Source organism: Echinops telfairi, unplaced genomic scaffold (assembly GCF_000313985.2).
Source record: "Echinops telfairi isolate 266 unplaced genomic scaffold, ASM31398v2 ScPeMD7_7427;HRSCAF=8465, whole genome shotgun sequence".
Taxonomy (NCBI): Eukaryota; Metazoa; Chordata; class Mammalia; order Afrosoricida; family Tenrecidae; genus Echinops; species Echinops telfairi.
This window is the reverse complement of record NW_022111327.1, coordinates 3,239,190-3,254,298: the sequence shown is the minus strand read 5'-3', so window position 1 is coordinate 3,254,298 and position 15,109 is coordinate 3,239,190. Positions and strand designations below refer to the sequence as shown.

At 42.2% G+C, this 15,109-nt stretch overlaps 1 protein-coding gene across 1 annotated transcript in view; it reads left to right on the top strand.

Moving 5' to 3' along the window:
* MORC4 (MORC family CW-type zinc finger 4) overlaps window positions 1-15,109 on the top strand; it is a 52,438-nt gene that overhangs the window by 30,630 nt on the left and 6,699 nt on the right. Inside the window, exons 10-14 of the mRNA XM_004710029.2 lie at window positions 2,374-2,478; window positions 6,410-6,538; window positions 8,812-8,874; window positions 9,707-9,755; window positions 11,203-11,381. Of these exons, the coding sequence (XP_004710086.1) occupies window positions 2,374-2,478; window positions 6,410-6,538; window positions 8,812-8,874; window positions 9,707-9,755; window positions 11,203-11,381 (525 nt within the window). The remainder of the gene's footprint in view (window positions 1-2,373; window positions 2,479-6,409; window positions 6,539-8,811; window positions 8,875-9,706; window positions 9,756-11,202; window positions 11,382-15,109) is intronic.

Sequence of the window (15,109 nt, the reverse complement as noted above, 5' to 3'; positions counted from 1 at the left end):
GGGAGGAGACCAGCCAGTCAGGGTGCGATGTAGCAACGGTGAAAAATACAACTTTCCTATTGTTCCTAAATGTTTCCTCCCTGCTCCCACTCTCATGACACAAATTCTACCTTGCAAGTCTGACTAGACCAGAAGATGTACACTGGTACATATGGGAACTGGAAATACAGGGAATCCAGGGTGGATGATCCCTACAGGACCAGAGGTGTGAGTGGTGATACTGGGAGAGTAGAGGGAGAGTGGGTAGGAAAGAGGGAACCAATTACAAGGAACTATATGTGACCTCCTCCCTGGGGGATGGACAACCGAAAAGTGGGTGAAGGGAGATGTCAGACAGGGCAAGATAAGACAAAATAATAATTTATAAATTATCAAGGGCTCCTGAGGGAGGGGGGGCAGGGAGGGAGGAGAAAAAATAAGGACCTGATGCAGGGGCTTAAGTGGAGAGGAAATGTTTTGAGAATGATGAGGGCAATGAATGTATGAATGCGCTTTACACAATTGATGTATGTATGGATTGTGATAAGAGTTGTATGAGCCCCTAATAAAATTGTTTTTTTAAAAAAGAGACCTACACACACAAAAAGAAAATACCATGGCTTGAGTCAGACGCACCTTTTTGGTGAGAGTTAGGGAAGGATATAAACAAAGAAAGAAATGTAGGTAGGTTGGAGGAGAGTATGCGTATTAGTTTCTTAGGGCTGTGGTAATAAAGTTCCATAAACTGAGGGGCTTAAAAGAAGCATTTTCCCTCAGTTTCAAAGCTATCGTGTGTTGTCCCAGTTGATACTGACCCATAGTTGAACCCATAGCACAGATTCGAGCGTGCACCCATCCCATTAGAGTTCTTCAGGCTGTTATGGAGGCTGGTGGAGAGCGCTGGTGGCCTATTAGGCTCTTAACTGCAAGATCAGCAGTATAAACTCACCAGTTGCTTCCATGGAAGAAAGAGGAGGCTTTCTACTCCCATTCAAGATTTATAGTCTCTGAATCCCACAGGAGGCAGTTCTACTCTGTCCTCAGAGTCGCTTTGAATCAGAATCAACATGATGACTAGGAGTTTGGTTTTGAGTTTTCTGGAGTTTGGGGTATAGCCAGGGCTGTCCTCTTTCTGAAGTTTCTAGGGAAAGATCTTTTCTTGCTTCAGTTTCAGCTTCTTATGGCTATTTTACCATTTCAAAATTCAACGGTCATTTGGATTATTTGCAAAGACAGTAGAGTCCAATTTTCATTTCAGAAAGTATAGAGGTTCAAAGCCATGTTGAATATAATAATGGGCTGGCTTTGACTAAAAGGGAGTATGTTCAAAGTAGGGTATAGCATGGCACTGATGAAACATATAACTATCCTCTAGTTCTTTAACATTTCCTCCCCTTACTATTATGATCTTAGATCTTGTTACGCCTGTGTATGTTCATTTGTATGGTTAAGATGGTGTGATGCATGAAATCCAAGATAGATAAATCCTTCAGTAACTGTAATGGGAGTAATGATTCCCTGAGGGTATGGGAAGGGGGGGGGGGAAACAGATAGCAAGAATGACTGTATGACCCCATTCAAGGGGAGTGAATAACAGAATTGTAGGTAAATGGATACATTGAATGGTGTAAGATAAGGCAATAATAATAATACATAACAAAGGGGGTTCCTGGGAGGTAGGGTTGGGGAGGGAGGGGATAAAGGGGAGCTGATATCCAAAGAGTTCAAGAAATAAGAAAATATTTTGAAAATTATGGTGGGAGCAATTGTACAATTACCCTTGATCTAATGGAATTATGGATTTTATAATATCTGTAAGCGCTCCCAATAAAATGATAAAATACAATTAAAAAAGGGAGTGTCTCAAAAGTCCCAACATTGCTTTACAACAGCGGTTCTCAACTTGTGGGTCTCGACCCTTTTGGGGGTTGACGACCCTTTCACAGGGGTCACCTAAGACCATATTTCTGATGGTCTTAGGAACCGAGACACTGCTCCTCCATCCGTCTCCAGACGGGTCCGCCCACATGCAGATACACCCATATAGGAGTTCCCAGCAGGAAGACTGTTACCCATGCTACACCATGCTTCAAGACAAAATTTCATTTATTTGTAATTAGAAATAAATATTTCGCAATATAGAATTACATATTGTTTTTGTGATTAATCACTGTTTTAATTATGTTCAATTTGTAACAATGAAAATACATCCCGCATATGAGATATTTACATGACAACTCATAACAGTAGCAAAATTACAGTTATGAAGTAGCAACGTCACCAGAACATGCGGAACTGTATTAAAGGGGGGCAGCATTAGGAAGGTGGAGAACCACTGCTTTACAAGCACTGAACCCTCACCAGTTTCTTCTATTTTGTCCCCTCTTCTTTCAGGCTTACAATGAATATCCTTGCGCAGAAGCTTAATGCTTATTGGAAACAAAAGACGACACCCCAAGGGGGGGATGCCCAGGGCTTAACCATAGTGCGGCCAAGATGGTGAGTAATAAATGTAGACTAGGAAATTATTAGATGTAATATTAGCAGGGCAAATGGAAGGAACTGGGATCAGGTGGTTTTTTTTCATGCTGCTTTTCACATCAGGAAGTTTGATTTAAAAAATGGGAAATCCCATGTATTAATTGAGTTATTCTTTCCATGTCTTCATTCTGGTTTAAAATGGTGGGGGTTTGAATCATCTTTATCAGTGGTTCTCAACCTTCCTAATGCCGTGACCCTTTAATACAGTTCCTCATGTTGAGGTGACCCCCCAACCATAAGATTATTTTCATTACTATTTCATAATGGTAATTTTGCTACTGTTATGAACCGGGTGACCCCTGTGAAAGGGTTGTTTGACCCCTCAAAGGGGTCGCGGCCCACAGGTTGAGAACCGCTGATCTATATGATGAATTTAGAACTGCTAATCCTATAGTCAGTACGATCTATTGGGAAGTGATGGGTATTTACTTCAAAAACACTTGAATTGAAATCTGGATCTGTTTCTTAAATTATGTGAGCTTGCTTGGGTATGTTAAGTGCACTACTTTCATAGGGTTTGCTGTAGCAAAGTCTTACAAAATAGGTGGGGTAAAAACAATGGAAAGATGTACTCTCTTGGTTCTGGAAGCTGGAAGTTGTGCACTCTCTGAAGCTTCGAGGCCACCAGGGAGGGAAAGCTCCTTCATTGCCTCTTTGGCTTCTCATAGTCCAAAGTTTTCCTTAGATTGTGTCTGCATGGCTCCAGTTTCTGCCGCCATCTACCCTTTCTGTGCTTCCCTGTGTCGCTTGCCTTTTTATAAAGACACCAGCCCTTGTTGGATCAGGGCCCACCCTCCTCTAGTATGGCCTCACATTAGATAATTACATCTGTAAATATACTCTTTCCAGATAAGATCACATTCACTGGTACTGGAAATTGGGACTTTAGCAGATTTGAGGCCAGGGGCAGGCACAATGCAACTCAATCATAAATCACTTCATCTCTGAATATAACCAATGAAGTGACATAACATTTTTACCACAGTGGCTAATGTGTAGTCCGTGATCAGAAAGATTAGCAAACATTCCTTTCTGTATTTGGGGTACATGCTGTTAGAACCACATCAAACTGAGAACAGAAGTAGAATTCAGCATATTAGAGAAAAGATAAAATGTACTGACTCTTAAGAATTACTGTGGATCTGTAGGTCGGGGAAGGAGTTTTAACACAGAAGACAGAATGAGCAACACCATGGAGAGTTCATTACACCACCAAGACAAAAATCACAAGGTTGAAAGGTCACAGTGTATGTGTGTGTATTTTCATAGCAATTATCAGAAAAATGTATCATATAAAATTTTGTTTTCAACTACAATCAGAATGATTGCTGTAAGTGTATTGCCATAGTCTTATTGTAAATATCTCCACTCATTTCCATTACCCATGGTTTTCAAAGAAATGCGAATCAAGATGCCATTATTTTTCCTCTCAAATTGGCAACTATTAATGTGGTAACATCATTTGCTGTTGTGTGTGTTTGTGTGTGTATGCGTCTGTCTGTCTACTCTCTCTGTCTACAAAGCTTTCTGGAGGACGAATTGTAATAATGGCTATTATTTATTTACTCAATAAATATTTATTGAATACTTATTTCCATGCCTGGCATCGTCCTCTCTGTTTTTTCATGTAGGAATTCATTTAATCATCACAACTCTGAGATAAGCAGATACTGTTATTACTTTACAGATCGAGTCTCAAACAATTGAGAACCTCAAGTAGTTTATTCCCAAGGTTATACAAGTAATAAGTGGTAGAACTAAGGTTCAAAAAAAAAGTTGGTCCCCCAAACTTAAATTCTTAGCCTTTCCTCAGCTCACACATGACTGCTGAAATAGCTGTACTGCATCTCCCTTTTGCTGGCTCTGGCTCTAAATAAAACATCGCACCAGAGGTTAAGCCTAAGCTTAAAGTTTGCAAAGCTGGAGCAGCCTGGAGCTAGCAGATAAGAGGCTATATATCCCAAAATGTGGATGAGCTGTCTTTGTTAAAATGGAGTTTTGAAAAAGAAAAGAACTTTGAGTGGTAACATAATGAATATTTTTTTTACTTCTTTACATTTTTTTCTGTTTGCTCTTGTTTTATCTATGGGCCTATGTTACCTAAAGCTTATATGACTTTTGTAACTAGAAGAAAAGAACACTATTTATAAAGATCTATCAGGCTACTAAAAAAGAACCACACCACTTTCCTAGAATGTCTATTATAAGACTGTGCAGCATACACAGAACCCACTCCAGGTGTAATTATATTTTAGAAACATTGGCCAGAGGTGCCCCTCCACCCTCTTTCTTTGTCTTTTCAACAAACTTTCTCCCCTTTGACCCCTGCTTCATTTTCACATCCAATTGCTGAACACTCCAAATACTATGTAGACCACCTCCCATCATGAGGAAATAAAATCACTCTTAGGTGTTCTACTCTGTCCTACAGGGTCACTATGACTAGGAACTCACTCAATAGCAGTGAGTCCGGGTTTCTGGAAGGTGTAGGCGACTGTTGATACTGAGGCAGGGAGAGGGAGGTGGGAGTTTTAAGAGTAGAACTCTGGAAGCGTTTTATCTTCATACTTTAACCCAAGTGTTGTCAGCATATCTAGTTATACATTTTAACCAAAATTCTATAGCTCTTTTAAGTACCTTTGCTATTATCAAACTTAAAAATTTTTTGATTGGCACTGTATCAACCCAGGATTTTTTACATCAAGGAAAAAGGATTAGGGGGGGGCCTCTGCAGAAACAGAGTGATATGCTTTGATGACAGTGCTTTCTAAACTGGTTTTGAGATTGGACAGAAGCCAGCAAAAGGATTCTTTGAGTTTTAATAATATAATATTAGAAATATAATATATAAAACTTACTGGAAATTATATATATATATAATGTGTTGCCTAGTTAGCATATATATATATATTTTCCCCAATGATTTGATTGGCATATCTCAATGTGGAGGAGTTTTCTTTGTTAAATCAGAGTTTAGTAAAAGAAAAGGACATTGGTTTTTTAGTTGTAGCATATTTGCATGATATGATACAATTTAATAGTTCTGTCCCATCAAGAAGAGTTGTACAATCAGAGCATTTGCTTCATTCTTTTTCTCATCATTATTAGCTCCCCATCTCCCCCCAGCCTTCTCTGCCATACCCACAAGGAACCATTAATAATACAGATACTCTACCATAGATTACCCTATCCTGGATTTCATACAGGAAAACATTAGGAACCAGAAAAATAAATAAATAAATGAAAACTAGCAAGAGTAACAAAGTAAAATAGATAAAACACCAATACAGCAGAAAATACTACAAAGTAGAACAAATTAAAATGGACCTTAAGGAAGATCAAATGATAGGGTGCTAAATTTTAACCCAACTGCACCTGCAACAATCCACTTTCCGATGTGTTCTGCATGGTAGCAAGGCTGTTCCCATGGGAGAGGGGTCCACGGTCTGAGGGTATTCACCTGGGCTAGTTAGCATCTCTAAGCGTTACAATTATTTTATTGTTTGCTTGAAAACAAGAGATTGCAGCACATTATTGGCTTTCATAAATAATGTGTGTACTATATGTGTATTTAATGTCTATCATTAGTGTATCTGGTTGGAATATATACATTTTAGGCAACTAGACTATTAGGAGTTCTAACACACTTCATATATGAAATTATATTCTTTACCTTTAATAGAACACCCTGCTGGGTAAGCCTTGCACTACTAACCGTAAGGAGGTCAGTGTTTCAAACCCATCACTGGCTCTGTGGGAGAAAGAGGAGGCTTCCTGCTTCTGTAAAGATTTACAGAAACAACTTATAGAGGGTCGCTTAATTGACTTAATGGCAGTGGGTGGTTGAGCTAGGATTTACAGCATCACTTTTGTTCTTTTCCCCATTCAGGGTGATTCCTGATGAGACTTGGGTACAGTGTGATGAGTGTCTTAAATGGAGGAAACTTCCTGGCGTGGTTGATCCAGGGACATTACCTGCAAGATGGTTTTGTTACTATAATTCCCATTCAAAATACAGGTAAAATCCAAAGCCTCAATATCATACTTGAGATAACCCCCTGCTTTTGTCTCTCTAATTCTAAAATACATTTCAAGTCCACACTCTGTACCCTGGCATTTAAGCACCTCTGGCAGCTGGTCCCAGCCCCATTCTTTACCTATCTGACCGGATTCTTACTTAACACAAACCCCATTCTTCTGCCGGGCTGTGGGTTCACTATCCCTCTATGTTCTAGGCTTATTTACACCTTCATGGCTTGACTTAGTCATTCCAACTGCCTATCCAAATCACACCCATATGAGGATCTTTGTTGGGCAGTAGTTCAAAGAACTCTTCCTCTGACTTCCTGGGGGTACCTACTTCTTAGCATTTTTTTTCACAGACTACTCTATATTTCTCTGATGTTTCTCACACATCTGTCCTTTGCCTGTTGAGGAGACTGTGCAGGGCCTTGCAATCTAGATTGAGATGATGATTTCCTTACAGTTATTATTCCTTATAGTAATTAATCTACTATAGTACATATTGTACCCTGAATGTTGGATTGTTATGTGCTTATCTTCTGGGAGCCCTGGTAGTGTAGTGGAGCTGAGCTGTGACCTGTAAGGTCAGCAGTTTGAAACCACTTGCCTCTCTGTGGGAGAAAGATGGGACTTTCTTCTGCCCATAAAGAGTTACAGTCTTGGAGACTCACAGGGGCAGTCTTACCCTGCCTTGTAGGGTCACTATGAGTCAGCATTGACTCAATGGCAGTGAGTTTCAATTTGAGCTTTGCTCTCCCTAATATACCATATGCCCCTTATAGCATAGCACATCTGATATAGTACCTAGAATATCCATTGAAGTGTAAACTTCAATTTCACAAGTATTTATTGAGGTGACTCTGTAGTCACATAGGTCTATCAAATTAAGTCAGTTTGTACCAGTTCATTCAGATGTAGCTTTCTTAAAAACTTTTAATTTTTTGTAGGATAAATGTTAAAATTGAATATCGTTTTGAGGTGGAAAAAAATCATAAGATGAAGGAAATCAAATAAGCCTAGGTCTGCTGTGCGTGGGATCGCTGGATAGCAATAGGCATTTTTTTTCATAGTGGGTTGCATGCTGGCCTGCTAACCCACGAGGTCAGCAGCTCCAAACCACCAGCTGCTCTGTGGGAGGAAGATGGGGCTATAGAATCCCTGGCTTAGAATCCCACCGGGGTAGTTCTCCCCTGACCTGTAGGTTCACTATGAGTCAGAATAGGCACCCTGGTGGTGCAGTGTGTTGGGCATTGGGTTGTGAAACGAAAAGTCAGTGGTTCGAACCCACCAGCTCCCTGGGGGAAATAGGAGGCAGTCCTATTTCATCCAGATTGTCAGCCTCGGAATCCCCATGGAGCAGGCCTCCTCTACCCTAGAGGGTCCCAATGAGTTGGAATCAGGATTGCCCAGGCTTTCCACTCTCCACAGAGTGGAAGTGGCACTGAGTGATTTAAGATAGGGGACTGCTTTCGAAGTCTCACTGTTGAATCATGTACCTCTTATCAGTTGATGCTTCATCCAGAGCATGTCGCCTTCCAGGGCAGCCCTTATAAAATGGGTGTAAGTTAATAATAATGAAATTAGTGTTAGTTTTTATTGTGTTTCTAAGATGACTTTGGGCCAATTATTGCTTTTGCTAGGACTTTCCATTTGTACTCCTCAGATATACTTCTCTTACTTTATGAATATTGTGTCACTGTCTTTTATAGGCTCTTCCTTTTCCCTCCGCCTTCCCAGCCTCTGCTCTGTCCTGTGTACACTAGCACCTTATTGCTGCCCTCCCTTTATCAGAACCTTTCATTTTTCGTCCTCAGGCATCATCCTTAGAGATCCTCATGCTTCTAGACTTCATCTTGGGAATTCATTTCGTAGTGTATGAGGAGAGGCAAAAGACCTGGGTTCTAGTCCCAGCAATATGCCCTTCATGTAGAAACTCAAGCAAGTCCCTTCTGATGCATGACTTTTACTGTGTAAAAATAAGAGATTATGTTCCCTCCACCTTCCCCGCAACCATAGACTTTGCAGCTGTAAAGTACTTTGGAACATCTTGGCAAAAAGATGGTAGATACTCCACAATTATGTGATGGCATTCTTTAAAAGAAAGAGCTGCTCCTTGTTAGCTTGCCACCCAGGTCTTGTGAGGTGGATGGGATCTGGACTCCTTAACATGGGAGCATATTATCAACTTGCCTCATCGTATTTGTGAAGGAAGTCAAGGTAAAGGGGTGTCTTCTGCTTTGAATTGATGGTTTCTGTTCTCTGCCATAGGAGATGCTCTGTTCCGGAGGAACACGATATCACTAATGAAGATTTGAAGAAGGCTAAGAAACAGTTGAGTATTCCTGAAGGTGGCGCTCTAGGTCATAGAGGACTCTGAGCCTTCTTGTTAGGATGCTCAAGATAGATGCTGCTGCTGCTGCTGACGATGATGATAGTTTTTACATGATTTCCCTCCTCACTTCTCTGCCCTCCCAATCCTTTATTCCTTCTTACCATTTTCTGAATGTCTCCACTAGTATTTACATAGATAGATAGATCGCTGCTGTCGAGTGGGCGCCAGCTTATGGCAACCTTATGTACAATGGAACGAAATGCTGCGGAGTCCCGCGTCCCCCTCACAATCTCCAGCACGATCCAGTCCATATCCCCGAGGGTCTCCCTCACCCTCCCTGGCCCTCTATTTCACCAAACGTGATGTCCTCTTCCAGCAATTGGTCCTTCCTGGTGATGTGTCCAAAGCAAGTGAGGCGGACAGTGTTCTGTTGTGATCCATTGATCTATAAGGTTTTCATTGACTACTTGCTGGTAGTAGATTGCCAGGCCTTTCTTCCTAGTCTGTCTTAGTCTGGGAGCTTGGCTGAAACTTGTCCACCGTGGATGACCCTGTTGGGATTTCAAATATTGGCACGCAAACGACCACATGACATGTTGTTTTGCTTTTGTTTTTTGTTGTTTGAGTTTTTTTCCCCAGCTCATCTGTAGTTGGTGGGGCTTCTAAACCTCTCTTCTGGTGTGGATTGGTTCATGAAGAACCTTTTAGTTGCTTCTAGGAGCTGCTGCTAGTTCTAATTTTGGAGGGAACTCATAGTCACAATCTAGAACTGAACATCGGTTCTAACTGAGAAGTTTCACGAGTGAACTAAAAAGCCGTTTTATTTTCTAGAGAGCAGACTGTTGCGAAGAAGGTGCCCATGGAAAATGAGAACTTCCAGGTGAGAGACCGACAATTCCCTTCCCTTGACTCACTGAAAAATTCCCCCAACAGTGCACTGGGGCTGAAAGAAGCAGAAATCCTGAAAAACTGAATAGAAAGGACGGATCATTTCTTCTGGTGGTCTTTGATTTATTTTTTTAAGCCCATTGGTGCTTTTTTTGGTTTTATTTTCAACTACTGCTACTGAAGGCCTAAGCTTGAATCATCAAATCTGTTTTAAGAACTACAGGAGAGCTTACTCACTGTTGGGGTTGCCATACTAATTCTGGACCGTGGGAAAGATCACATTCAGCATTGTGTTCTATCTTCCAGAATGTTCCTACGGAGTGTCTGATATTTCTTAGTGCCCTTTCTCAGGATGTCGGGGGTGATTCCTTTCTCTTTCCTCTGGGGAAGAAGTGGTTCTTTAGTGCTATTTCCCCCCCTCCCCCATCCCTGCTTTCAGGCTGGCTGGCTTGATAAAGACTCTGCTGTTTTGAATTTTCAGGAGCATTGTCTCTCGGACATGGTTGCCCACCTCCGGACGCTGAAGGGTGCAATAAGGTTGGCCGTCCTTTCAGGACACTCCTTTCCTGACAGCCACCATAGCACCCATGTATCTTCCTGCCCCTAACCTGGTCTTTCTGCATGACTTTTTTTTTTCCTTGACCCTTTTTCCCAGAGAGACCTGCTAGTCGCATGTTAGATTGACATTCCATCCATTTTATCAGGGCAGGTCAGACTGGTGAGGATAAGGGGCAATTTCATAAGCAATTCTCTCTCTCTTGGGGTGGGGTGGGGTTCATTTTTGTTTGTTGACCTGCCGCTCCGATGCAGGCATGTGACTGCTCAGGCTTCATGTGCCATTGATTCCATGTCAGAGTCTGCTCTAGAGATGGGAAGATTTTCTGGGATTGCCCTGTCCTCAGTCAGTTTTTACCGTCCCTTGACATGCCTTCGCTTGAATCATTTATACTATCTTCATACGCTGGCTCACTCATAAGACCCCAGGTGCATGTCTCAGTGTGTGTACCTTGAATACATAGGAGTCTCTTACATGCATGTCTCAAAAACTAGTGCCAATATTCTCGCTTCCATGCTTCTTCCCTCTGTACCGCCCCTCACCACATTTACTCAGGAGGACTGACAGCTCAGCCTCAAACTCAGTCACAAGAGAAAAATCGGTGGCAACAAGGGTGCCTGGATTTCTGTTGTGGGTGGGATGCCTCCCAGAGCCAATAAGTCAGTTGGGGGAGGTCTCTGGGTGTCCATCTGATAAGGTGGTTAAATGAACTTGCAGGGTTCAGGGTTCTAGTGTACCTTAGTGCGCTCTGTGTTTGCTTTGTATACGAAAGAGGTTCTTTTTATTTGGTCAAGTGTTCTTTCCCAGCTTCAGAAGGATTGACTCATCTTTCGCTCTTCAGTTGGAAACCGGGAGTTTTAGGAGCCGTTTCTTCCTTTTCCAGGTGCTCACCAGTCCACGGACGATCCCTGCTCTTCCAGCGATGGCTGCATTTAATCACAGGACCATCACCTATGAAGGAATTGATTGCCCGCCACTGCCTCCAGCCATTGAAAAAGAAGGCGGAATTCCTCCTCTTCAACTGATTATGCCTGTGGACTGCAGCATGTTTCAGAGTTCCAGGTAGATAAAAAGCATTGTCTCTCTTCAGGGGTCAGCCCCAGGGTCCATTCTCCGGGGAAGTCAGTTGGTATGTTTTTGTTTTGTTTTTTCCCTCCGTGGGCATCTTTTTCTCATGCCTTGCAAAGAATCCAGAGGTTTGATAGAATTGTGTGTTGCACATTACCCCACCCCCAGCCTCTTCCAAGGTTCCAAGTGGGACGTCAGCTTTTATTTCTTCCCGTTTTTGGAGGCAATCACTTTCTGAATGCTCGCTCTTTCATATGTATTCTGGTGGAAGGTGGCTCAAGTGAAATCATGAATGTGAAAATTGTTTTGAAAAGCAGACGTGGCTGGGTATTAAAGTCTTCTGGGGCCTCCCCAGCTTGGCGCATGTTGGCCCATGCATAAAACGATGAGAAGTTAGAAGTTGGCCCCAGCCTTCCAGTTCATTGTTTCCTGGAGTGAATTATTAATACAAGTTCAGCCTTGGGCTTGACCCGTTTGTCAGTAGGTACCTCATTAATATGATTTTGTTAGTCTTCGAAAAGGAGGACGCATAGTTCTTCATTTTCTTTCATATTGGGCATATGGAGAAAGCATGAGGAGGTCTGGTGTGCCCCCAGCCTGCCCAGACTCATTCATTGTGCCTTTGCTTTCTCCTCTGTGGTTCCCCCTCCTGGCAGGGCTGAGCCGTAGAGCTGGCATGGAGGTGCTTCCTCATTGTGGAAACACCCATGGTCCTCAAGAAATTGACTATAGCATCGTGGCATGTGAGCTTTGCCGTGACCCTTTGCAGTTGGGGTATCTTTTTCGTGTATTGTGGGATTGGAACTCATGTTCCAGGGAGGCAGGGATGAATTGTTGGAAGTATCACTGACTCACTCAGTTTTGTGGTGAGAATTCGTCGAGAGAAAAAGCTAAAGACCACCACTTCTAAAAAGCAACAAAAAGTTGGGGAAATAATCCAGTGCGGAGGGTGAGGTGTTTCTCCAGGAGAAACGTGTATGTTAGCTTGGGTCCCATTTTTATGGATCAGAGTGCCATGACTGCCCCCACCCCCACCCCCCGCCCCAAACTTGAACAAGCCTCAAGAGGAAATGGACCTTTAGGTGCTAAACTAAGAAAACTCTAAAGGCATTAAATGAACGTCTATGTAACATCATCTAGAACAGTACCATGGATAGAGTGAACCCACAAAAAATAAAATCCCACTGCCACTGAGTCATTTCTGACAGGGTTTCCAAGTCCGTCCATCTTAACAGGAGCCGGCAGCCTTTCTCCAGCAGAGTGACTGGTAGGATTGAACTTGTGGCTCAATTTGTAGTTGAATCTGAATCATATTGACAGAGCAATTTCTAAAACTCGAACTACACAGCAAGGGATAAGAAATAAGAGTCTAGCCTTAATCTCAAGCACTTGAAGTGAGTTCTGCCGAAAGTTCTGCCCTGGGCCCGCCCACCCCTTTCCAGTTTCTCCTGGAGGCTGGGTGAGGTGTCAAAGGACGGCTATATGATTTTGGCGCTGCTAACCGCGCCATCTTGTCTGTCTCCTGGAGCCAGGCAGATCACCATTGGCTATAACGTTGTTCTTAAAGACTATCCTTTCCCTGCTAACGCCACTTTTTCTTTCTTTTCTTCTTCTAGTGTTTCTTTTGTGACTTGGTTTCGGGTGTGGTTTTCAGTAGCCTCCATGCTAAACTGATGTGTGTGCTTTATGGCTGCAGTGTGACTGTGCATCCATTGGGTGGCATACTTGCTCAGCCTCTCAAAAAATTTTGTCCCTGTCTTTTGAAACTGCTGTTTTCATCTAGTGAGAGTAAGATTCTCAAGAAAAAGGAGATCCATGATAATAGTGCTATTAGTGCTGTGTTAAAACAGCTCAAAAAAAAAAGAACACTGGTTACATTGTTGAAAGCTGCATGCATAGAGGGATCTGATTGATAGGGGAGAGTCTGTATTTTCCATTTGAGGGGGACAGAGGTATTTAGGAGCTTAGTAAAATAGATGCAAGTTTCTGGTGGAACAATGGTTAAGGGAATAATAGGATTCATCAGATGTTACAAAGGTCTCCCTTTCCATTATGAGAACCTGAAGCTGATAAGAACCCAAGTAGTGCTGTTGGTTGTAGCGTCCATGGATAAAATAAAGCCTAGATTATCTAAGAGAGTTGTTGAAAATTCTAGTGTAGGTTGTGTGACTGAGCTGGGGCTTCTGGTGTCATTGGCAAGAGCCTTTGAGTCTCACAAATGGGGGTGGGGTGGTACCTGCAGTTAACACTACTTTCTGCCAATATGTAAGCAATTCTAACCTGTTGGGGGGAAACAGTTTACTTGTGTTAAAGAAAATAATCCATTTGCTGTTCTTTAATTTGACATCGATGTGAGTGTTTACTGTATAAAAAGACACTGTTCTAGGGTAGTGAGGGAGTCCATGGAGGAACTTTTGATCATCTATAAAGTTTCATATGTACTGCATATACTTGAGTATAAGCTAAGGTGACCAGACATCCCACTTTTGGTGGGACAGTCCCGATTTATAACAATTTGTCCCGCATCCCGCGGCGTTTTAAAAAAAGTCCCAGTTTTTGGAAAGAATGCACGACAAGCTAGGGTATACGGTTTTCGGCTGCCATGTGGCTCTTTCGCCAGGATATAAGTTTTATCAATGGTGTCCTGCTTTTGTCCCGCTTTGCCAATGTTAAAATCTGGTCACCTTAGTATAAGCTGACCCAAATATTAGCTGAGGCACCTAATTTTACCACAAAAGCTGCATTAAAATGTGCTGGAAAACTCTGCTTCGACCCCAGTGTATAGGTAAGTATCTCCAGCACAGGGCACTTACATGAGGATCTTTATGCCACTCTTCATGAGTGGTGTAAAATAAAGTCAGAAGTAGTCAGGAGCCTATGGACACGAGGGGGAAAAGAGTGGATATAATTTATTTAGATATTTAAGAAAAGTTTTTGAGTAAGCTCGATGCCAATGGCTACTTGGTTCATGTTTTAAAAGGACACTGGATTCCACAGTAAGGGGGGAAGAGAAGAGGGAGAGGGAGACAGTTTAATATGCTTACAGAACTATTTGAAACAACAAATAAGGGGGAGACCTAAAACAGTGTTGTGAGTGAAGAAGGCGGATGCAGGGGCGGCATTACCATTTTCCAATCACAATTTGGGAGATCAGTTCCCAAAAGGGAAGAGCGAGCCTGGTGTGGGACTCTTTCCACAACAACCAACCATTTCACTGAGGAAAATGGTGTACGGTGGGGCCTCACCCACCTCGTGGACAATTTTATTCTCTGATCTCTTTATTCCATTTCTCACCAACGTCGGAAGCCCCTCCTGCTCAAACGTAAAGAGAACAGTGAGAATCCGTCCGTGGCCCTTGAGACAGCCTTCCTCCTCGGCTACCAGGATCCCTGCCTTAAGAAAACTATGCAGTGAGCTCTTATTCTGATGGATTCCATCAAGAAGCTGGGGTTTCCTCTTCTCATAGCTCCTAGTCAGGAACTTTGATTTCACCCCAGGGGAGGCAGGTTTGCAGTGTTTCTTTTTTTTTTTTTTCGAGACAGCAATTTACTTCACTACAACACAAGATATGAAAGCATATTCCTCACAGTTTAGATTTTTCTTTTCTTTTTTTTTATGAGTGGTTTTCTCATTTCTTTTTTTTCTTTTTTAACATTTTATTAGGGGCTCATACAACTGTTATCCCAATCCATACACACATCAATTGTGTAAAGTGCATTTGT